This window comes from Mustela nigripes, chromosome 3, assembly GCF_022355385.1.
Source record: "Mustela nigripes isolate SB6536 chromosome 3, MUSNIG.SB6536, whole genome shotgun sequence".
NCBI lineage: Eukaryota > Metazoa > Chordata > Mammalia > Carnivora > Mustelidae > Mustela > Mustela nigripes.
The window spans coordinates 49,548,635-49,573,304 of record NC_081559.1 but is presented as its reverse complement, the minus strand read 5'-3'; the positions used below and the strand labels follow the sequence as shown (position 1 = coordinate 49,573,304).

The 24,670-nt window shown below is 43.6% G+C and overlaps 1 protein-coding gene and 1 long non-coding RNA gene across 4 annotated transcripts in view; one reads left to right on the top strand and one right to left on the bottom strand.

Annotated features, from left to right (window-relative positions):
* Window positions 1–63: 63 nt before the first annotated feature.
* Window positions 64–13,569, bottom strand: LOC132013747 (uncharacterized). 2 transcript variants are annotated; one of them, XR_009403095.1, is made up of 3 exons: window positions 13,516–13,569; window positions 11,387–11,468; window positions 64–903 (listed from the first exon to the last, which is right to left on the bottom strand). It is a non-coding gene; the product is annotated as an uncharacterized LOC132013747 (long non-coding RNA). The 2 variants fall into 2 exon arrangements; XR_009403094.1 differs by lacking the exon at window positions 13,516–13,569 and adding an exon at window positions 13,289–13,469.
* CACNB4 (calcium voltage-gated channel auxiliary subunit beta 4) overlaps window positions 13,513–24,670 on the top strand; it is a 244,175-nt gene continuing 233,017 nt past the window's right edge. Inside the window, exons 1-2 of one of the 2 annotated variants that reach the window (XM_059393960.1) lie at window positions 13,513–13,595; window positions 14,125–14,208. In XM_059393960.1, the coding sequence (XP_059249943.1) occupies window positions 13,536–13,595; window positions 14,125–14,208 (144 nt within the window). In that variant the 5' untranslated portion in view covers window positions 13,513–13,535. Of the gene's footprint in view, window positions 13,596–13,657; window positions 13,899–14,124; window positions 14,209–24,670 lie in introns of those variants that run through there. The other variant, XM_059393961.1, reaches the window with a different exon arrangement.

The following is a 24,670-nucleotide window of genomic DNA, read 5'->3' as shown; positions in this document are numbered from 1 at the left end:
TCGATCCCAGGACCCTGAGATCATGACCTGAGCCGAAGGCAGCGGCTTAACCCACTGAGCCACCCAGGCGCCCCACCTTTTTTTTTTTTTTTTAAGATTTTATTTATTTATTTGAGAGAGAGAGACAGAGAGCACAAGCCAGGGAGGGTCTGAGGGAGAGGGACAAGTAGCCTCCGCACTGAGCGGGGAGCCTAATGCAGGGCTCAATTTCAGGACCCATGAGGTCATGACTTGAGCCAAAACCAAGAGCCAGACACTTAACTGACAGAGATGCCCAGGCGCCCCAAGGCCAAATTCTTCAGAATCACATAACTAGGTAGGGCCTTCACGGTCTCACCCTTGACAGCCCTTCTAACCTCTTCCACTTTCTTATATACACACTGGATTCCAACCCTCAAACCCTAAATTATTTGTGTGCCAATTTGGCTTTTTCATACCTGTGCTTGGCTCTGTTTCTTTGCCCGAAATTCTTTTGTCCATTGGATAAATTGTCTTTTCAGGTGTCAGCCTTTGCACGTTGCACTGACTGTAGCCCCCAGACCACGCTGCCCTACAGTAGCCTCTTGTAACTATGTCATAGTGGTTGCCACCTTGCACGGGATCTGTCCTGTGTATGTTGATCTGTCTCTGTCAGATACTATCATTTGGCTCATTCAACATGCATTCCCAACCACCTTCCTCTATATGGAAACCATATATTCCTCTACATGGAAGTCAGTAAACAAGATGCTTTCCAGAACAGCAAGCTCATTTCTCCAGCCTTAGCCCAAGGAGTTGCAGCAGAGGCAGAAGCATAGTGAACATTTCTTTCTGACTTATGGCAGAAAAGTCTAGATCACAGACCCTTGCAATGGTCTGGAGGAAGGCCAAATGGTTGTGAAAAGTATTCAATAAGGGAGTCACCTAGAAAAGGGAAAGAAAGGTGACAGTCAGACTCTGGGGCAGGTGACATCAGCAAGAGACACTGCAAGACAATATGGAGATGAAAGAAAAAGCAAATTCTATGTGGGGTCCCAACAGTACAGGATATCTCAATCTCCATGTCCCACACTTCATATTTATACCAGTTGTGAGCCGCCGCTGTAGGTTTATTCAAGGTCTCTTCCGCCTTTAAGTGTCTGTAAGCCTATGTTCCTCACTGGGAACAGAATGTGAAGATTATTTGGAATCTGATTTACATTGTTCAATCCCTTTCTGTGAACTTTAAAAAGAATTCTTCCTTAAAACATTATAGAAAGAATTAGCCTAATTTATAAGCCATCAAAAATGTCAGAATGAAAATGAAGGACAGGGATCAGATTTTGTAACTGTCTAGTTAAGTTTCCTTCATGCAATGGCCTATATTGTTTTTTGTCTTTTTTTTTTTTTTTAATTTGTTTTTTGATTTGGGGGGGGGGTGAAGGGCAGAGGGAGAGAGAGAATCTCAAGCAGGCTCCATGTCCAGGGCAGAGCCTGAGGCATGGCTCAATCTCAGGACCCTGAGATCATAAGCTTAGCCGAAATCAAGAGTCAGACGCGTTACCAACTGAGCCACCCACGCGCTCCTGTTTGTTGGGTTTTTCTTCCCCTCCTTTCCTGTAAGAGAATTGTACATATCTGTACATGCCCTTGACTCTTAGAGTGTATTGTCCCCACTTGGTGATTTTCATGTTGATTTGGTCTTTGAATGATTAATTGATTTTTTTTTTATTTTTTAAAGATTTTATTTATTTATTTGACAGAGAAAGAGCACAAGCAGGGGGAACAGCAGGCAGAGGGAGAGGAAGGAAGAAGCAGACTCCCCACTGAGCAGGGAGACTGATGTGGGGCTCAATCCCAGGACCCTGGGATCAGGACCTGAGCCGAAGGCAGATGCTTAACTGACTGAGACAGCCGGGCACCTTTGGTCTTTGATTTAGAGTTCTTTTGGCTCTGCCGGCTCCTAGACTTTCCTTGCTTTTGATGACTTTGACAGTTTTGAGGAGTACCAGTCATATATTTTGTAGACTGTAGATTTGTATGGTGTCTTCTCATGATTCGTTAGAGGTTTGGGGGAGGAAGGTCACAAAGGTAAAGACCCTTCTCACATGGTATCAAGGGTATGTATTATCAACCTGACATCACTGTTGTTGTTGTTCTTAATCATGTGACTAAGGTAGTGTTTGTTAAGTTTCTCCAATTCCTCCATTCCCTGCTATACTCTTTGGAAGAAGTCCCTAATGTGCAGCCTACACTTAAGAAGGGGGAATTATGCTTTCCTTCCTTAAGTGTGGAATATCCACATAAATTATGTAGAATTCATCCACATGAGAACCTTGTCTCTTCTCTTTTATTTATTTATTCAGTCATTTACTTTTGTCACTAAGAGCTCATGGAAACTTATTTTACACTGGGATGTATTCCAATAGTATCTCATTCTATTGCTCAAATTGTTCCAACTTTGGGCCTGGGGAGCCCTTTCAGTTTGTTCCTGTGTCCCCTTGACATCCCCCAGTCATTGCGCTTTTTGTTTCGTTTTGAAACATTCTTTACGTTCTGGCAGTGTAAGATACTCTGGGCTCATCTTGTGTATTTCCCGTCCAGACTTAGAATCAGCCACTTCGGGGCGCCTGGGTGGCTCAGTGGGTTAAGCCGCTGCCTTCGGCTCGGGTCATGTTCTCAGGGTCCTGGGATAGAGGTCCCGCATCGGGCTCTCTGCTCAGCGGGGGGCCTGCTTCCTCCTCTCTCTCTCTCTGCCTGCCTCTCTGCCTGCTTGTGATCTCTGTCAAATAAATAAATAAAGTCTTTAAAAAAAAAAAAAAAAGAATCAGCCACTTCTTCAAGGTGCCCTAGTTGCTTTTATTAGAAGATGGTATTAGAGACCAAGACCTGAGTATTAGATGTATTTGTTGTTACTGACATGTTGTAATTTCTAGGTCCTGGCTGAAAGCAAGAAAATACGTCTGTAGACTAACCTGCACATATACCCACAAATTTATAAATATTTCTCTGTGTAGCTATCTATATCTATATTAAGCTACACCTGAATTTATGCTGCTGTTTCTTTTTAATTAATTAATTAAATTTAAATTTAAATTCAATTAATTAGCATAGAATGTATTACTGGTTTCAGAGGTAGAGGTCAGCAATTCCTCTGTCTTTTATAACACCCAGTGCTCATTACATCACGTGCCCTCCTTAATGTCCAGCACCCAGCTATCCACTCCCCTCCAGCAACCCTCACACGCTGATGTTTCTAACTCGAACCCATTACCACATGGATCATCCTAGCCTTTTTGCCTTACTTACCTGTAACTGTCCTCTCCAACAGTAGGAAACCTGGCTCCCACCATCTGCCACTGATGTACTTAATTGTTCAATTCCAAGATACGTGTATCTTGACTTCAGAATTGTTAATCCATACCTCAGGTAGCAACCTTATAGAGGTTGCCATAGAGTACTTATGTACAGTTCCTTTTGTCTTTAGTCACAGACCCCACTCATTTCTAAAGATACTTAGGGGGCATCTGGGTGGCTCAGTGGGTTAAGCTTCTGCCTTTGGCACGGGTCATGATCTCAGGGGCCTGGGATCGAGCCCCACATCGGGCTCTCTGCTGGTCGGGGGGCCTGCTTTTCTCTCTCTGTCTGTGTCTCTGCCTACTTGTAATCTCTCTCTGTCAAATAAATAAATAAAATCTTTTTAAAAAATTAAAAAAAAATACTTAAGCCGCCACCCCCCCCCCCAAATCTCCTTCAGGGAGATTGTTTCCTATATCTGTAACAGAGTTATATGCTTTTGTTACATTCTGCATTCCATCCTGGAACCTCCCAACTTCCTATATGACTTTTTATTTATTTATTTATTTATTTATTTATTTATTTATTTTTTTAAAGATTTTATTTATTTATTTGACAGAGAGAAATTACAAGTAGATGGAGAGGCAGGCAGAGAGAGAGAGGGAAGCAGGCTCCCTGCTGAGCAGAGAACCCGATGCGGGACTCGATCCCAGGACCCTGAGATCATGACCTGAGCTGAAGGTAGCGGCTTAACCCGCTGAGCCACCCAGGCGCCCTATTTTTTTTTTTTTTAAAGATTTTATTTATTTATTTGACAGACAGAGATCACAAGCAGGCAGAGAGGCAGGTGGAGAGAGAGAGGAGGAAGCAGGCTCCCTGCCGAGCAGAGAGCCCGATGCGGGACTCGATCCCAGGACCCTGAGATCATGACCTGAGCCGAAGGCAGTGGCTTAACCCACTGAGCCACCCAGGCGCCCCCCTATATGACTTTTTAAAGATTTGCACACATTAAGGCTTAAGTTTGTACTGGAAAGTTCTACAGGTTTTAGCAGATGCATAGCATCATATAGCCACCGTTAGAGTATCATGCAGAATAATTTCACCACCCTAAAAAAAACCCCTGCTATGCTTCACGTAATCAACACTCCCCCTCCCGAACCTCTGACCTTTTACTGTTTTTACAGCTTTGACTCTTCTAGAATGTCACAAAAATGTAATCTTAAAGTATAGCTTTAAGTGACTGGCTTCCTTCACTTAGCAATATGCATTTAAGGTGTATCCATATCTTTTTTTTTTTTTTTAAGATTTTATTTATTTGACAGAGAGAGATCACAAGTAGGCACAGAGAGAGAGAGTAGAGAGAAAGAAGCAGGCTCCCTGCCGAGCAGAAAGTCTGATGCGGGACTTGATCCCAGAACTCTGAGATCACGACCTGAGCCGAAGGCAGACTTAACCCACTGAACCACCCAGGCACCCATGTATCTGTATCTTTTTATGGCTTGCTAACTCATTCTTTTTTCACTGAGTAGCATTCCATTTTACGATTATACCACACTGTATCCATTCACCTATTGAAGGACATCTTGGTTGCTAACAGTTTTGGGCAATTATGAATAAAACAAATATAAATGTATAAATATATAAATTTATATAATGCATAAAAATACATAAAAATATAAATATACACATTTTGTGAGATGGTTTTTAGGTGGTGTAAGTTTTCACATCCATCATGTAAATACCTAGGACAATGATTGCTGGCTTGTATGGAAAGACTATGTTGTTTATTAAGAAACTGACCAGGGGCACCTGGGTGGCTCAGTAGATTAAGCCTCTGCCTTTGGCTCGGGTTATGATGCCAGGGTTCTGGGATTGAGCCCCATATCAGGCTCTCTGCTCGGTGGGGAGCCTGTTTCTGTCTCTCTGTCTAGTTGTGATCTCTGTCTGTCAAATAAATAAATAAAATCTTAAAATAATAATAATAATAATAAATAAATTTTCAAAAATTTGGTCCTTTTTATTAAAAAAAAAAAGAAACTGACCAACTGTCTTCCAAAGTGGCTGTACCATTTAGAATTCCCATCACAAATGAATACGAATTTCTGTTGCTTCTAATACTAACAACTGGTATTGTCATCTTTTTTTTTTTTTTTTTTAATTTTATTTTATTTTATTTGACAGAGAGATCACAAGTAGAGAGAGAGGCAGGCAGAGAGAGAGAGGGAAGCAGGCTCCCTGCTGAGCAGAGAGCCCGATGCGGGCCTCGATCCCAGGACCCTGAGATCATGACCTGAGCCAAAGGCAGCGGCTCAACCCACTGAGCCACCCAGGCGCCCTGGTATTGTCATCTTAAAAGAAAAACTTTTGCCATTCCAATAGGAGTGTAACAGTATCGTATTGTTTTATTTGTGTTCCCTTGATGATAAATGATGTTAAGCTATCTATGTATCTTTTTTGGTAAGGTGTCTGTTCAAACATTTTCTCAATTTTTAACTGGGTTGTTTGTTTTCTTATTGCTGAGTTTTGAGTTATTTTTATATTTTGTTCACTAGTTCTTTTTTAAGTTTTTTTTTTTTTTTTTTTTAAGTAATCACTGTATCTAACGTGGGGCTTGAACTCAGGATCCCAAGACCAAGTACTACAGCCTCCACTGACTGGAGCCAGCCAGGTGCCCCTTTGTTTACAAGTTATTTATCTATGTATTTATTTATTTTTATTGTATTACGTTAGTCACATACATCATTAGTTTTTAATGTAGTATTCCAAGATTCATTGTTTACATATAACACCCAGTGTTCCAGGCAACACGTGCCCTCCTTAATACCCATCCCTGGGCCAACTCATTATTCTCCCCTCCTCCTCCCCTCCAAAACCCTCAGTTTGTTTCTTGAAGTCCACAGTTTCTCGTGGCTCCTCTCCCTCTCCGATTTCTCCCCACTTCAATTTTCTTTTCCTTCTCCTAATGTCCTCTGTGTTATTCCTTATGTTCCACAAGTAAGTGAAACTGTATGATAACTGACTTTCTCTGCTTGACTTATTTCACTCAGCATAATCTCCTCTGTTTATAAGTTCCTTATCAGATTTGTGTCTTACAAATACTTTTCTTCCAGTCTATGACTTGTCTTTCATTATTTTCACAAAGTCTTTCACAGAGCAAAAATTTTAATTTTAATAAAGCCCAAGATACCAGTTTTACTTTCTTGGATCATGCTTGCATCTAAAATCTCATCTCCAAATCCAAAGTCCTGTAGGTTTTCTCTGAGAAGTTTTTATAGTTTTGCATTTCACACATAGATTTATGATCCATTTTGAGTTACTTTTTTTATAAGGTCTGAAGATTTTTTAAAATAACAACTTTTTTCCCCCTCAAGTATAATTTAAATTTTCTGAAAAACTTCAAACATCCTTTGTAATTTTAAACAATATCCAAACATTTTAAGTACATGGGATAAAAATGCTTCTAATTAAGTGTTTTTCTTGGTGAAACATTTGTACTATATGGGCGCCTGGGTGGCTCAGTGGGTTAAGCCTCTGCCTTTCCGTTCAGGTCATGATCTCAGGGTTCTGCGACTGAGTCCTGCATTGCACGCTCAGCACAGCAGGGAGCTTGCTACCCAACGCCCCCCCCCCCTCTGCCTGCCTCTCTACCTACTTGCAATCTCTCTCTCTGTCCAATAAATAAATAAAAATCTTAAAAGAAAAGAAAAGAAAAACATTTATGGGCACCTAGGTGGCTCAGTGTGTTAAGCCTCTGCCTTCGGCTCAGGTCATGATGTCAGGATCTTGGGATGGAGCCCCACATTGGGCCCTCTGCTCAGCAGGGAGCTTGCTTCCCTCCCCGTCTCTCTGTCTGCCTCTCTGCCTACTTGTGAGCTCTCTCTCTGTGTCAAATACATAAAATATTTAAAAAAAAAGAAATATTTGTACTATATGAAAGTATATCAATTAAAATGTACCCTCTCCCTACATATATAGAGTGTATGTGTATACATATACACATTATTTTACACAAATGTGATCATTGGTTATAAAACTATTTTTTTTTCACTTAATATACTTTAGATGTCTAAATCTGTGCCTATACTCTCACCTCTCTTTAATAGCCATGGATTTATTTAGTTAGTTATTTTCAAAAGTAAATGGTAGACTTGGGAAATCAACTCCATTCACTTCATTTTGTAATTTTTAAAAATTCCAATAGAGTTAACATACAGAATTAAATTAGCTTCAGGTGTACAATATAGTGATTGAACAGTTGTATAGGCTACTCGATGCTCATCATGGTAAGTGTACTCTTAATCCTCATCTCCTAGTTAACCCATTCCCTGCATCCTTCTCCCCTCTAGTAACCATCTGTTTGTTCTCTTTTTTCCTTTGTTCTTTTGTTTTGATTCTTCCACACATGGGTGAAATCATATGGTATTTGTCTTTCTCTGACTGACTTATTTTGCTGAACATTATACTCTAGATCTACCTATGTTGTTGCAAATAGAGATTTCATATTTTTTTAAATGTCTGAATAATATCCCATTGCATATATACCACATTGTCTTTATCCACTCATTTATTTTTATTTATTTATTTAAAGGTTTTTCTCCACATGTTTGACAACACCTGTTGTTCCTTGCGTTTTTAATTTTAGCCATTCTGGCAGGTGTGAGATGATATCTCATTGTAGTTTTTGTTGGCATTTCCCTGATGATGAATGATGTTAAGCATCTTTTCATCTGTCTGTTGATCATCTGTATGTCTTCTTTGGAGAAATGTCCATTCATGTTTTCTGCCCATTTTAAAATCTGATTATTATTATCATTATTTGGTGTTGAGTTGTAAAAGTTCTTTATATATTTTGGATACTAATCCTTTACTGGATATAGCATTCGTAAATATTTTCTCCTATTCAGTAGATTATCTTTCAGTTCTGTTGATGGTTTCCTTTGCTGTGCAGAGCTTTTTATTCTGATGTAATCACAATAGTTTATCTTTGCTTTTGTTTCCCTTGCCTCAGGAGACATATCTAGAAAAATGTTGTTGCATCCAATGTAAGAGAAATTGCTGTCTGCGCTCTATTCTAGGATTTTTATGGTTTTACTTCTCCCATTTAGGTCCATATAAAAATAACAGCTTTATTGAGAGACTCCAAATACCATACAATTCATCCATTTAAAGTATACTCTTCAGTGGTTTTTAGCATATTCACAATATGTGCAACCATCACTATAATCAATTTTAGAACATTTTCTTCACCTCAAAAAGAAGCCTTGTATTTTTTTCCTTTTGTTTAACTTAAAATTTTTTTCTTCCTTCTCCCCCCCCCCCCCCCCCAGTTTCTATTTCAATTCTAGTTAGTTAAGGTATGGTATAATATTGGCTTCAGGAGTGAAATTTAGTGATTCCTCACTTCCATACAACACGCAGTGCTCATCACAACAAGAGCTCTCCTCTATACCCATCCCCCATCTAGCCCACCCCCCACCCACCTCCCTCCAGAAACCCTCAGTCTGAAGGAGCCCTGTACATTTAGTTATCACCTCAATAATTCCCAGCCTTCCTAGCCCTAAGAAGCTACTAATCCACTTTTAGTCTCTAAAAATATCCCCATTCTGGACATTGTATATAAGTGGAATCATACAATATATAACATTTTGTGACTGCTTTCTTTCACTTAGCATAATATTTTCAAGGCTCACCCATGTTGTAGCATGTACCGGTGCTTCATTCCTTTTTACTGAAGAACAATACTCCATTGATAGATATACCACACTTTTTTTTTTTTAAGATTTTATTTATTTGATAGACAGAGATCACAACTAGGCAGAGAGGTAGGCAGAGAGAGAGGAGGAAGCAGGCTCCCTGCTGAGCAGAGCCCGATGCCAGCGATTCCAGGACCCTGGGATCATGACCTGAGCGAAAGGCAGAGGCTTTAACCCACTGAGCCACCCAGGCGCCCCTGTACCACACTTTTTTAAAACCATTCATCAGCTGGTACACATTTGGGTTGCTTATGGTTTGGGCAATTATGAATAATGCTGAACATTCTTGTGCAAGTTTTTACATGGACATACTCATTGATTTGTCTTAGCTACACACCTGGGAGTAGCTTGCTGCATCATATGGTAACTCAGTGTTTTACTTTTTGAAGAACTGTCAAAAGTGTTTTCCACGGTGGCTGTACTGTTTCATAATCCCATCAGCAGTGTAATATAGTTCCAATTTCTTTGTGTCTTTGCCAACACTTGTTTTTGATTATAGCTATCCTAGTGGATGTAATGTGGTATCTCATGATTTTGATTTTCATTCCCCTGATGACTAATGATATCAAGCATCTTTTCATGAGCTTATCAGCCATTTGGATAACTTTTTTGGAGAAATGTTAATTCGGATTCTTTGCCCATTTAAAAAAAGATTTTATTTATTTATTTGACAGAGGGAGAGATCACAAGTAGGCAAAGAGGCAGGCAGAGTGAGGGGGGAAGCAGACTCCCTGCTAAGCAGAGAGCCAATGTGGGTCTCGATCCCAGGACCCCGGGATCATGACCCAAGCTGAAGGCAGAGGCTTAACCCACTGAGCCACCCAGGTGCCCCTGCCTATTCTTAATTAATTAATTAATTAGAGTGCTCAAGGGTATGGATGGGATGGGGTGGGGTAGGGCAGAAGGGAGGAGAGAGAGAATCTCCAGCAGACGATTAGCTGAGTGTAGAGGTCCATGCACAGCTTGATCCCACTACCCCAATATCATGACCTGAGCCAAAATCAAGACTCAGATGCTTAAATGACTAAGTCACCCAGCAGGCACCCTTCTTTGCCCATTTTTAAAATTGGATTTTTTAAATTACTGAGTTGTAAGATTTCCTTATACAATATTATAGATAGGAGTCCCTCATCTGATATACACTTTGCAAATATTTTCTCCCATTCTGTGAGTTGCCTTCACTTTCTTTTTTTTTCCCCCAAAGATTTTATTTATTTATTTGACAGAGAGAGAGATCACAAGTAGGCAGAGAGGCAGGCAGAGAAAGAAGGGGAAACAGGCTCCCTGCTGAGCAGGGAGCCCAATGTGGGGCTTGATCCCGGGACCCTGAGATCATGACCTGAGCCATAGGCAGAGGCTTAACCCACTGAGCCACCCAAGCACCCCAGCCTTCACTTTCTTGATAGTGTTTTTAATTCTGGTGAAGTCCTATATCTCTCTTTCTATCTATCTATTTATTTATACTTTTGGTGTCATATCTAAGAATCCACTGCCAAATCTGAGTCATGAAGACTTACCCTTACATTTCCATCCAATAGTTTTATATTTTTATCTCTTTCATATCGATCCTTGGTCAATTTTGAGTTAATTCTTTTTTTTTTTTTTTTTTTTAAGATTTTATTTATTTATTTGACAGAGAGAAATCACGAGCAGATGGAGAGGCAGGCAGAGAGAGAGGAAGGGAAGCAGGCTCCCCGCTGAGCAGAGAGCCCGATGCGGGACTCGATCCCAGGACCCTGAGATCATGACCCGAGCCGAAGGCAGCGGCCCAACCCACTGAGCCACCCAGGCGCCCTGAGTTAATTCTTATATGTATATATAGTAAAGGTCTGGTGCTTGGGGCAGGGACAATGGTGTACCTCTCTTTGAGTGACACCCCGCTTTAGGAACTGAGCACTTGGTAGGGAGAGGCAAGAATCCCAGATCTCCAGGCTTGCCTCTATATGAGTAGTCAGGGCCCCAGTGTTCTCAGTGGCACCATGCCAGAGGTAGAGCCTCCATCCCACAAGTGGGGGCTGGGCCAAAGCAGGGAGCCCATTCCTCTCCACTGTATTTGATGGGAATTTAACTTCAGCAACAAGGATGTGGAATAGGATGATAAATGCTGACGTCCTGTCCCTCCAAGGAAGAGAACCCTCCCACTGGAGCTGATGGGAGAGGAAAGGCTGTGTTCCAGGGTGCACCAGTGTGGAATGGAGTTTCTCTGCCGTTTCTCTGTAGGAAGCAGGGGAGGAGGGAGTGGATCCTGGTCAAATGCCACAGACTTTCACTTTTCTGTCTGAGTTTTAGTGAATTTTCTTGAATAAATATTTCTTTATTTGTTGTGTACCCTTAGGAGCATTCCAGAGATTTAAATTAAAGAAAAATAGCCATCTCACCAGTGTTGCTGGAGGGTAGATGCAGAGACCTCCTCGTTGTCAAGCTGCTATAGGTTCTTTTTTCATAACTCAAAGTCAGTGACTGTGGGCAGTGGAAAACGAGAAAACACAAATTTTGGTGCCCACATAATAACTCATTCTCTCTATATATTGATGAAATATCAGCTATTAAAATGGCTCAGAGCTAAATATGGACCGAGTCGATGGTAACTAAAGCAATGAGTTCTGCATTGGCAGACATACCACTACTCATAAACTTGAGAAAATATCTACTATATGTAAGGTATAAAAATACAAGATAAAAAGCTAAACATCCATTTTGGAAATTAGGCGATTTTCATAAAAAGAGAATAAACCGAGGCAGTCTATACTAAATGTCCAGGGAATAAGTACTCCAGTTTTTCATAGGCATGGGAACTCTTCAGGACTGGAGTGATCAGAGTGGGTTTGTGTGGAGGAAGCGTTTGGGGGAAAAGGTAGGATTCCACTGGGTGGATGGCCTGGAGGGAGGGCACATTCCAAGGCAAAAGCATTGAAGTGGGATTGCATTTGGTCTGTTTGAGCAATAATGAGTAGACCTGCCTGCTTGCTGGAAGGTCTGTACAAAGATTTAAGTGAGAAATGGAGTGGTGACCAGAAAAGCAGCGGGGAGAGGAGGGGCTTGGTTGTTGGACCCTGTCTTGTGGGCTGCTGACAGCAAGGAGTGCTTTTTAGAGAAAAATGACTTCGGCCAAGAGATTTTAAGAAAATGACTTTGCCTGTAGTGTGTAGTTGGAATGAAGTGTGTGTGTGTGTGTGTGTGTGTGCGCGCGCCCTTGCGCGCTCGCGCGCTCACACAGGCAGAGCCCTGAGGCAAGAAGACTACTTATTAGACTGTTACAAAGAAATGAAGGTGTGGATTAAGTGAAGAAGGCAGGAATGGAAAGTAAGTGGTGGGTGATAAAATATAAATCAGGACCTTGATAAGCACCCAATTGTTAAGACAAACATGGCACTTTCCATAAAAAATAATACTAGAATGTGAGGTGACATGGGCTGATTTAGCAGTTTGAGATACTATGTACATTTTATTGACGGGTTTCCCATGCAATAACTATAAACGGGTCTCCTTAGTTTTGAATTCTCATATATTTTTCTTCCCTCTTCTTAGTACTCTAAATTCCTCTTCTCCACAGTTTGCATTTAATTTGACTTCAAATTAATCTCTTGTATGAGCGGGAGGAAACCAAGCTTTGCAACAATGGCACGGGTTGTGTACGGTTTTAAGGATGAGTTTCCTCCCTTGAAAACAGCTATCCGCGTAGAAATGGGAGGCACGCGGCCAACTCTTGCTTTTTAGCAGGTCGAACATGACCTTCAAAACTCCCTAGGACACGCTAATCTCCTGCCGGGCTGCATCTCCCTTCAGACTCAGGCTGGCAGGGTCTCCCGCGGCCGCCTGGATGTGTACGGCTCGGGAGTTGTGAAGCTATAGTTGACAAAACAATACAAAAACACGCACAGAAAACAAACCACAAACCCACATGCCTTACCACAGTGGGCTGATGAGTGAAGTTGCGGAAGGAAGGTTCTGCTCTTGCCCTTTTAAAATTCCAGTGCACCAAACACACACGCGCTTACACACACAGACACACGGACACACACACACGCCCAGTCCGCGCATCCCACTCCCTGCCACACTGCACCAGCATCCCTCCCCAAGTCCTGATTCATGAACCGTGCCACCTTTGTCTCATCTGAAACTGTGCAGACTATTTTAATCCTCCCACCCCCATCCCAGATTTTCCCCCTCCCTTCATCCTCTAGAAAGCTCTGATGTAAGGCGCTCGCTGGGGGGGGGGGGGGAGCGCTTCTCCGATCAGCGCGGGTAGGCGAGATCCCCAGAAGCCCCCTCCGCGGTACCTCTGTCTGCGGGGGCCGCTGCTCGGGACCCCGCTGCGGAAGCGCCTAGGTCCCTTTAAGGGGTCGCGCTCTCCGAAGTGAGCCGGCGCGGGTCCCGCAGCCCCGCGGAGAAGTCCTGCCGCGGTCCTCTCCTCCAGCTCGCGAGCCTCCGGGGCCTGCCCGCCCGCCGCGCGCCGCCCACCGCCCCCCGCGCACCGCCCCCCGCGCACCGCGCGCCGTGCACCGACCCGCCATGCGGCCCTGAACCATGTCCTCCTCCTACGCCAAGAACGGGCCCGCGGACGCGCCGCACTCCCCCACCTCTCAGGTACCGCCCCCTCCTCCCCCCGCCCTCCTCCCCCCGCCCCGGCGGCCCGCGAGCGCCCCGCCTTCCAGCTGGCCGCGCGGGGCCCCCAGTCCTGGGAGTCTGTCGCCCGGCGCTGCCACCCCTCCTCCGCGTCCCTCTCTCCTCCAGCTCCTCCTCTGTCTTCTCCTCCCCTTCCTCCTCCTCCTCCTCCTCCCCCTCTTCACCTCGTAGGTCTCAGCCCTCCCGCTCTGGAGCCCGCAGCCTTCCCCAGCCGATGCCGGGGACTCGGACCCCGCACCCCAAGAGTCTTTGTTAATGGATGTGGTGGGTGCTCGCGGGCAGCTCTTCCCGGGCATCTTTTCAGCCGTCGAGGCTTGTGCTGGGTGGGTGGGGGTGGGGGCTGTATGTGGGGACCACGGAGGAGACCGGGGTGCGGGCTCTGGGAGACCCCGACGAGCTGGTCCGCAGGCGGACTCTAGCCCGGGGTGGTCGCCCGGCTCCACGCTTCGGTCCTCACCGGCTTCTCTCTGGCCCCGTGTGTCGAGTCCAGGTGGCCCGAGGCACCACGACCCGGAGGAGCAGGTTGAAAAGATCCGATGGCAGCACCACCTCGACAAGCTTCATCCTCAGACAGGTAGGAGGCGGACTCGGGGCGGCGGCGGGGGGTGTAGGCAGGCTGGGGAGAAGGCCCGGTGCGCCGCGCTGGGGTCCGCGAGCCGAGCGCTGCCCCCCACGAGCCGGAGCGGCGGGTCTCCGGCCGGGGCGGCGCGCTGACGCGGCGTCCTTCTCCCGCAGCCCCCGGCGCCCCAAGTCTTCGCGGCCGGGAGGCTCCGCGCCCCTCTGCAAGTTCGTGCGTGCGGACGCGAGTTGCTGGAGACCTGGCTTAGGGCAGGGATACCGAATTTGACTGAAAAGTGTTTCTAGTTGCACTTTCTGTGTGTGGAGACACGTCGTGTGCTTGAGTTTGAGTAACCAGAGCCCCCGGCGCCCGGTACACGGTTGACTGGGTGGACAGTCCGTGGTCTCTGCGATTTCTGCCCTATTTCGAACACTTCTCTCTCTAGGTCTTGAGAGAGACCCGCGGGCTCTGGTCAAATGAAAGACACTTTGAGCACAAAGTTTGGTGTCACTTGGGACCTATTCTTTGCTTCGCTTAACTAGGCAAGGACTGCTCAGATCTGGTTAAATCAGAATAAGCCTAGGCGGGCACTCAGTCCCGGGGTCTGGGTGGTCCTACACTTCGTGTTTGTTTTCTTAGTGATGGTTTCCTTCCGCGTACTTCTGGTGAGTGTTCTGTGTGCTGACGATCGCCGCTTGCACGGAATGCTTAGATCTCTTTCACCTTGACACGGGAGATGGGTCCTTAGTGTTTGTACTGCCCATGTGCTGTAAATGAAAGCATCTCTCCACAGCTGCTGGGTGCTAGCGAGATCACGAAAAAGTGAATCACCTTGATCTTTCTTTGGAACAGAAACTGGAGGTGTGTGCTTTCCGGGTGACTTAGGAAACCTTAGGTCGTCGCCCCAAGACGCCTTTATCCCGGGCTGTGTTGTGGGCTGCTGGAGTGACCTTGGGAAGTTCTTTTCCCTCTAGGTCACTCAGAGCATTGTGTAATGTGTTCCTAACCAATGACGGCAGCAGTGGTGTGTTTCCTTAGTGAAGATCATCAATTTAAACAGATTATCCATGACAAATGGGTTTTAGATTCAAAATTGGGCTCAGACTTCTCCTAAAGAGTTCCTAAAACCTATTTAGATAATATTTATTATGCAGATACTAATATTCTGTAAACAAATTATTACTATTTAATTCAGTGAACACCAAGCATTTGCATTATTAAACTAAATATATTTTGAATCCTGAATTCATCCTAAAAGTGCATTCTATCCCCTTTGAAATGATTGCTTAGGTCATTTGTGTATAAAGCAAAGACATTCCTCATCTTTAAAACATTTTTGACTTATGTGACTAAGATCTTGTTGATGTTTATTTTGTAGGTGCCTATTTTTGGTAGTGAATTTTTTGTTGTGAATTCTTAGAAATACTAATTATACAGCAGTGTAGTCCCTGAACTGACTAAAACTTTTGAGTTCATCTACACTATCACTTCACTAATGCTTTACTCTTCTAACCACAAACAAAACAATCTATATATTTTTTAATATTCCTATTCTTTCCTCAATTTACTCTGATAAATGATTGAGATTAATGCATGTATAAGTTCTTGTTAAGAGTGTTGTTATGTATTGTCTTAAAAATGTAAAATATTGCATGTTAATAATTTTGGGAGTTATTTAAACAATGTAGATTTTTATTTTTTATTTTTATTTTTTTATTTTTTTATTTTTTTTTTTTTAAAGATTTTTTATTTATTAATTTGACAGAGAGAAATCACAAGTAGACGGAGAGGCAGGCAGAGAGAGAGAGAGAGAGAGGGAAGCAGGCTCTCCGCTGAGCAGAGAGCCCGATGCGGGACTCGATCCCAGGACTCTGAGATCATGACCTGAGCCGAAGGCAGCGGCTTAACCCACTGAGCCACCCAGGCGCCCCTTTTTATTTTTATTTTTAAAGATTTTATTTACTTATTTATTTGATAGAGAGCACAAGCAGGGGGAGCTGTAGGCAGAGAGAGATGCAGGCTCCCCACTGATCAGGGAGCTGGATGTGGGGCTTGATCCTAGGATCCTGGGATCATGACTTGATCCAAAGGCAGATGATCCAAAGGCAGACACTTAATCGGCTTAACCTACTGAGCCACCAAGACACCCCAAACAATGCACATTTTTAGAATAAATATATTTCATTAGTTTTTCTGAAAGTGGGATTTGTTGATTTAATAGAATGGTCTAATTTAAATTCAGGAGTTATCTGTATTTGCATTATATACACAACCTTCCTATTTTTTTCTGTGTAAAAATAATGCATAATTTTTGTGAGCACTTACAGTTCAATAAGTATCTTACACAGGATCTTGTTTAAATGGCATAATGTAGACTTATATAGTGGCTACAATAACTGGGATTTTTGTTTCTTTGACAAGAGACGAAAAGTTATTGCAATATTAGAATTTAACAGTATTTTTTGAAGTAAAATTGAAGAGTTTTCACCTGAGTGCCAAAAAAAATATTTTTAAAAAAAGTACAACAGCGGGGTGCCTGGGTGGCTCAGTGGGTTAAAGCCTCTGCCTTCGGCTCAAGTCATGATCCCAGGGTCCTGGGATCAAGCCCCACATTGGGCTCTCTGCTCCGTGGGGAGCCTGCTTCCTTCTCTCTCTCTGCCTGTCTCTCTGCCTACTTGTGATCTCTGTCTGTCAAATATATAAATAAAAAATGCTTTAAAAAAAAAAAAGCACAACAGCTGTTTATGTTATTAGAGCCTCATTCCTTTAGAATGACCAGTGACTTATTGTTTTTGAATTCTTGATACACTGGAGTGATGGAATTTCTTGGTGATATTTTAGTCTGTATGGTGCCTTCACACATGAAGAAGATAGTGGGAATGCCAGCAAAATAGTGCTGCTCATTTCTGGTGTCATATTATTTGTAAAATTAGGGAAAGTGTTCCCCTCACAAAAAAATATGTCAAATCAGATGGGTAAGATGGGGCTGGTGGTGAAGAACAGGGGACAGTTGGCAAATTCACCTAGTAAAGCTGTTTTTTCTTTAAACTGGCAAAAAGTTTTTGTGTTTGTGTGTGTGCACATGTGAGTTGACCTGAAGACAAGCAACCTGAGAAAACGAGCCTTCTGTCCTCTGTGGACTACTGCTCACAGAGCCCTTTAGGCGTCTTTGACCTTGTTTCATGGGCTCCTAGATCGCTGGCCTCCACAATGAAGGAGGGATGGAGATTTTGGAATGAGTCCAGGGAACAACTACATGGTTTCTTTGAGGAAAGGTGAGAAGATGAGGTATTTTGCCACTGAAAGAATAGAGAGCTGGGTGACCCAGTAATGATCTTCAAAGTATACACCAAAGGCATTCTCTGGAAATGTGACGGACGGCTCTCTGTCTCCACTGAGGATGAAACTCAAGAACTGCTACAGTCAGGAGAGGAATGATGTTTTACAGCAAGGCTTTCTTAATTAAGAAGGTTGCTATCGTTGGAATGGCCTTCCAAATGAGCTTATAGAATTTTCTCCTAGGAGATCACTTCTGACAGACTATTTGTGAGTGGACTATTTAGTCAGGTTTTATTTATTTATTTATTTATTTGATTTTTTTTTTTAAAATTTTATTTATTTATTTGAGAGAGAGAGAGAGAAAGAGAGAGAGAGCATGGAGCTGGGAGCCCGATGTGGGACTCGATCCCAGGACTCCAGGATCATGACCTGAGCCAAAGGCAGTTGCTTAACCAACTGAGCTACCCAGATGCCCCTGATTTATTTATTTATTTTTTAAATAATTATTTGAGAGAGAGAGTGAGCGAGCAAGGGAGAGAGCGAGCACGCACACAAGCAGGGGGCAGAGGGAGAAGCCAATGCCCTTGCTGAGCAAAGAGCCGGATTCAGGCTCGATCCTAGAGGACCCTGGGATCCTGACCTGAGCAGACGCTTAACCGACTGAGCCACCTAGGGACCCCTATTTATTTATGTTTCAAAGTTTTAGGAAACATTTATTAAACCTTTGCTATGTGCCCAGCACTGTGCTAGATACTATGAAAGAGGAATGAAAAGATGAATGAGACAGAGCACCGAGATCCAAAGCATTTTGTAATCTACTTATGGAGACATAGGTGTGTACACATAATATAGTGAAATGTAGCAAGGAATGAGGGTGTGTGCGCTGCATATTGAAGTACTTTGGGTGTCATTGTACATAGAGTTTGTGTGATGGAGTCCTCCAGTTTACTCCCATTTTTTTTTTTTTGAAAGATTTTATTTATTTATTTGACAGCGATCACAAGTAGGCAGAGAGGCAGGCAGAGAGAGTGAGAGGGAAACAGGCTCCCTGCTGAGCAGAGAGCCTAATGCAGGGCTCGATCCTAGGACCCTGGGATCATGACCTGAGCTGAAGGCAGCGGCTTAACCCCCTGAGCCACCCAGGTGCCCCTTACTCCCATTTTTCAAAGTGATCAAAGTATGATTGGTTTGTTGATCTTTCCTTGTTAAGGCTGCCCTTATGACGACTGCAAGTCTTACAAGACCTGGACCCTCCTAGTTTCCAGCCTCATATTGAACCATGATCTTTTAGCTTTGGACATAGATCTTGAATACACCATCTTTCCTTCTGCCATAGGCTCTTTGCACATGCTGAAACTTTTGTGTGGAGGGCTCTTGTTCTCTCGTCTGCCTACTTAACTTGTAATCTTCCTTGAAACCTAAGTTTTGTCTTTACTTCTTTTTTTTTTTTAAGTTTTTTTTATTTTTAAGTAATCTCTACACTCAAGGTTGGGCTCAAACTCACAACCCTGAGATCAAGAGTTGCATGCTCCACCAACTGAGCCTGCCAGACACCCCTAGTCTTTACTTATTTTTCTCATCTCTCTGATTATGCCAGTTCCTTAACCACCTACCTCATTCCAGAGTGCATTTTGCCAGTTCTCAATAATTAGATTTCTGTTAATATCTGTCCCCTCATTTAGATAATAAGCAAGGCCAGGTCTGCATTTGGTCTCCTTTGTATCCTCAGCATTTAGCGTAGTAGGTGTTCAATAAGTATTTATTTGAATGAATGAAGGAACGGATGGATGGAGAACCAGCTTGATATTTTAGGCATGGGGTTCTGTTCTAACATTAAACTCTGTGTTTAAAGGGTAGAAATTGCCTTCTAACAAAACTTCCCCAAATTTAACAGCTTAAAGCAACAACAGTTTTTTTTGTTTTGTTTTGTTGTTTTTTTTAAATTTCAGTGTGCTGACCAGTGTATGGTATTATCTGGGCACTGGCATAGCTGAAAGATCTAAAATAGCCTCACACGTGTGGTTGGCAGTTGGTGCTGGCTGCTGGCTGAGAACTCGACTAGGGCTTTTGGCAGGGGGCTCAGTCTTCCTCCACCTGGGCTCCCAGCATGGTTGCTTGAACTTCCTTACAACATGGTGGCTGGGTTCCAAGAAGGGGCATCCCAGGAAGTAAAGGGTGAAGCTGCAGATTTTGTAAAACCTACTGTTAAAAGCTACATGACGTTGCTTCTGCTACAGTCTCTAAATCAAAACAAAGAGCTAGCTCAGTTTCAAAGGGAGAGGAAATAGACTCTCTTTTGGTGGGGTGTAGCAAGGTCACCTTACAAAAGAGCATGTTATTATTGCAGTCATCTTTGGAACCATCTACTTTAGATCACAGAACCTTGGGCTTTTTTTAAGTATGCTAATCAAATGATCGTGATCATAATTCAGTAAACCCACACTGTATTTAGAGATTGAAAACATATTTAGTTACTAAGTTGGTACTATAATAAAACAAGCTGGCAAAAAATTCTTTGGGTTATAATTCAGAGACACATTTCTCCAATAAAATGCAGATTCATCAACAGAAGGTGTATGCTTTGTGCATAGCTCCAAGAATAATCATATGCTTAGAGGCGTGTATATATGCAAAATTCATCCATAAACTTAGAATTACAAAATTTTAGAACAGGAAGACATTGCAAAGGGAAAGTACGTCAGTTCCTCATTTTCAGATGAATGAGGAGACTCAAGGACATGAAGGCTGTACCGACATCACATCAGTAGTAATAGAACCAAGACAGGGGCAGGGGACCTTATTCAGATTCTCCAGTTTTTCCATCACAACACACTTCATCCCTGAAATATCAAGACAGACATACAAACACAGAAATGTGGACACATGAAAGGACATATGGAGCTTATTCCTCTTAGATCCTAGAAATAGTAATTTTTTTTTTATTTTTTAAAGAGAGAGAGTATAGCACAGAGGAGCAGATGGAAGAGGAGAGAAAGGATCCCAAGCAGGCTCCACGCTCACTGAAGAGCCTGATGGAGGGCTCAGTGTCATGACCCTGAGATCACAACCCAAGCTGAACTGAAGAGTCTATCCTTTATTTATTTATTTTTTTAAAGATTTTTATTTATTTATTTGACAGAGATCACAAGTAGGCAGAGAGGCAGGCAGAAAGAGAGGAGGGGGGAAGCAGGCTCCCTGCTGAGCAGAGAGCCCGATGCGGGGCTCAATCTCAGGACCCTGATATCAAGACCCGAGCCGAAGGCAGAGGCTTTAACCCACTGACCCAGGCGCCCCATGAAGAGGTCTATCCTTTAAGTGAGAGAGCCAACCAGGAGCCCCTGAACCTGGAAGTATTCTTTTTATTTATTTATTTATTTATTTGACAGTGAGAGAGAGACAGCGAGAGCAGGAACACAAGCAGAGGGAGTGGGAGAGGGAAAGCAGACTTCTTGCCGAGCAGGGAGCCTGATATGGGGCTCGATCCCAGAATTCTGGCATCATGACCTGAGCCAAAGGCAGGTGCTTAATGACTGACCCTGGCGCCCCCCTGGAAGTATTCTTAATTTATATGGTTACTGCGAAGAACAAAGCAACAACTAGAGAATCTTGAGATTGTAGGTTTCCCCCTAATTTTACCATGAGATGGAATTTTGGTTTGGATGGTTCATGGAAGTTTGTTTAGTAGTCATTATATTAGCCAGAGTCTACCCAGGAAACAAAGCTTTCTGGGATTTTACAACTGAGGGACTTGAATGTAGAGACATGTTAAACAGGTGATGGAAGAGTTTGGAAGCTAACCCTTTAGGTTAGCAACAGCTGGGAGCCACTGTGGCCTCTAGGCTAGCAGGAAAAGGAAGCTGTTCCTGGAGCCCAAGGGCCAGAGTCACCTGGTAGACTCTGGAGCCTTTGGTGTACTGTTTTGTGGGAGCAAGAAACACAGAGGACATCATCTTACACTTGTTAGGATGGCTACAATAAAAAAGAGAAAAAATAGCTGTGTTCATGAGGATGTAGAGAAATGGACACCCTGGTGCACTGTTGGTGGGAGTGGATATTGGTGCAGCTACTGTTGAAAACAGCATAGAGATACTCAAAAAATTAAAATTAGAACTATCATATGATTTATCAACCCCAGTTCTGGCTATTTATTTGAAGAAAATGAAAACACAAGCTTGAAAAGATATATGCAGCCCATGTTAATTGCAGCCAATGTTTACAATAGCCAGGGCATGGCAAGAACCTAAGTGTTCATTGATGGATGAGTGTATTAAGAAGTTGTGGGGTGTGTGTATAGAGGAGTGTGTGTGTGTGTGTGTGTGTGTGTGTGTGTAATTCAGCCATGAGAGAATGAAATCTTGCTATTTGTGATAACATAGATGGACCTTAAAAGCATTATGCTAAGTGAAAGAAATCAAATAATAAGATAAATACTGTGTGATCTCACCTGCATGTGGAATCTAAAAACCCTCCCCAAACCAAAAAGAAGCCAAAAACAACAACAACAACAACAAAAAAAACAAACCAAAAACAAAAATTGAGCTTATAGATACAGAGAACAGATTAATGGTTGCCAGGTGCAGGCAGGGGTGCGGGAATAGGTGAAATGGGTGAAGGGGGTCACAGGTACAAGCTTTCAGTATCAAATAAGTCATGGTGGGTGTAATGTACAGCAGGGGACTGTAGTTAATAATCTATTGTGTATTTGAAAGTTGGTTAGAGAATAGATCTTGAAAGTTCTCATCAAAAGAAAAAAAATATGTTACTACTTATGTTGATGGGTGTTAATTAGCCTTGTGATTATTTTGCAATATATGGAAATATTGAATTGTTACGTTGTACACCCAAAACGAATATAATGATCTTTGTCAATTATACTTCAATTAAATAAAGAGAAAGAGAGACAGACAGGATATATAGCTTCCACTAAAGAAGCCACTTGAGGGCAGAGAAAGGGGAGGAATATTCTGCCCTCCCCATGCCCCCCGCCCAGCTAGTCCCCCAGTCTCCTGATGCACCAGCCCTTGGCTGCCCAGCTGGAAGTCGGCTGACTGGGAGCCTGGGAAGCAGCCTGCAGACCCTTAGCCCTCTTGAGATAGAGAGCAGCACAGAGGAAGGGCAGAATGATACTGAGGGAAGTGGGACAGGACCAGCACAACCATTATATTGTAGCTGCATGAGAATAGTAATGATTCATTTTCATTAACAGAATTAGAAGTTTACTTGCTCTGTAAGTTACTTGCTCTACAGTTACAGTGAACCTGAGGGGAAAGTTCACACCTGTTTCCTGTGTGAATTTTATCTGGAATGCGTCTTCCCAAATTGAGACCAAGAAAGAACTCTGCCTCTCGTGGCAAAAACTGCTTTGTTTTAGCTCTTGGGCTTGAATACATGGAACTGAATTTACGACGTTTCTTACTGAGAAATCCAGTTCCTGGGCAGCTAACCCGTGAACTAGTCCCTTGTGCTTTGCTCCAAGACCCTGTTCTTGGCACACAGAGTTCCCTAATGTCTCATTTTTGTGGAATAAAGAACTATTTATCCTTCAGTTTAGGATGGTGAGGTTTTATTGAAACTTAGAGGATTCTGATTGAAATTTTAATCTTTCTAGAAAGTTATAGGATGCGGTGTGGATCCTTAAGCTGGAAAGGACCTTGGTGTTACCGTGGCCTTCTCTCTTTAATGACTCCAGTGCTGCCTCAGACACTGCCGTCCCTGGGTGTTAAGGAGCAGAGACTCGTTGTTCATTCATCAAGGGAAAAAGCAGGGGTGGCGCTGAAGAGAAGGTAGCTAAGTCACACCATGTGGTGTAGCTAGTTGTAGAAACCAGTCCCTCTGCTACTGGGGAGTCAATAGCTGAGCCCAGATAATCTAGTTCTGAGCCATCTTTCCTGGCTGATGCTGTAGCATTAGCCCAACTCTTCACTTTCCTCCTAGTTTGGTCATTTCTTGGTGTTATTTCTGCAGCTCAGACTCCAAGAAAGCATCGGCCCTGACCAGGGACAGCAGGCTTGCAGTTCGCTCACATTGACTGACGACTTGAAGAAGTGTCGGCAGGCACGGGCGCAGAGGGGCATGCGGGCCCCGTTCTGCTGTCTGGCCTCTGCGTGCTTTGTTTCAGGCAACACTTTGGCGCAGAGTGTTCTCTAGAACGGTGCCGTCCTCCGTGTTGCTTGCTCTTTGCTGGATCTTCCTTCCCAGCAGGCGTGTGTGCCCCGAGAATGGGTTACAGGCCTCAGCAAAATGGGTCCTCGGAGTCTGTCCTTCAGCAGGGTGTGCCCGAGATGGGCCCAGAGCGCCTGGATGGTTTGCACTCCCCTGGAGCTCAGGGCGTTGCGCCACTATCTCCTCTGTGGGGCCATGCAGAGCATTTCCTTCACCCTCCCCCGTCACACACGGTCTTTACAGTACCTCTCCAGGTTCGAGTACAGCAAGGTGCTGAGTCCCAAGGGGAGCTAGGCTCTTAGCCCCAAAGAACCCCTACAGAAACCCATTCTGCCCTGCATCACCGTTGCCTGCCCTTGTCTTTCGTGACCCTGGAGAATGTTGAGGTAAAATACAGCACCCTTCGTTCTAGAAGAGTTGTTCCGAACTTGATTACATAGTGACACATCAGCAATTGTACGTGGCTTTAACCACATAAACTGGGACAGGGCGTGGGGGTGGGGCTAGAGCTAGAAGCCGAAATGAATGTCAAGGCAGAATTATTCCGTTTTCAGGGAGTACTTTTAGGGCTTTCAGGTAACAATAATGACAAGCTGTGAGCTATGGCAACCTGCTTTCAGAACCAGAGAAGGCTGATGTGTCAGGAACACCTGGCTGGAGTATAGAGCGGGCTTTGAAATTCCTTGATGAAAGCTCTCATTTTCACTGGCGTGAACATGCCCGTCTGCAGGCTTCCCTACTTTCTTGAACGTGTCCTTTCTTGTTACACACATACATGCACAGAGAAGAGGTGGGTCCCTTGACTCTGAAGGAATGCCATTCAGGATTCGTGCTTTATGTCCCGAAAGCATTAATTAGACGGGGGATGTACAGCTTTTGCGACATCCCCTGACTCTCTCTGGTCATTTCCCTGTAATCATTGGATGGCAGACAGGGCCGATTCTATTTCTCAGTTTATGTTCTTTGTTGGTGGAGGCATCTTTGTCCAGGGCTGCAGTTTAATAGCTGTGGTCGCAGTCTTTTTGTTTTGAGAGGA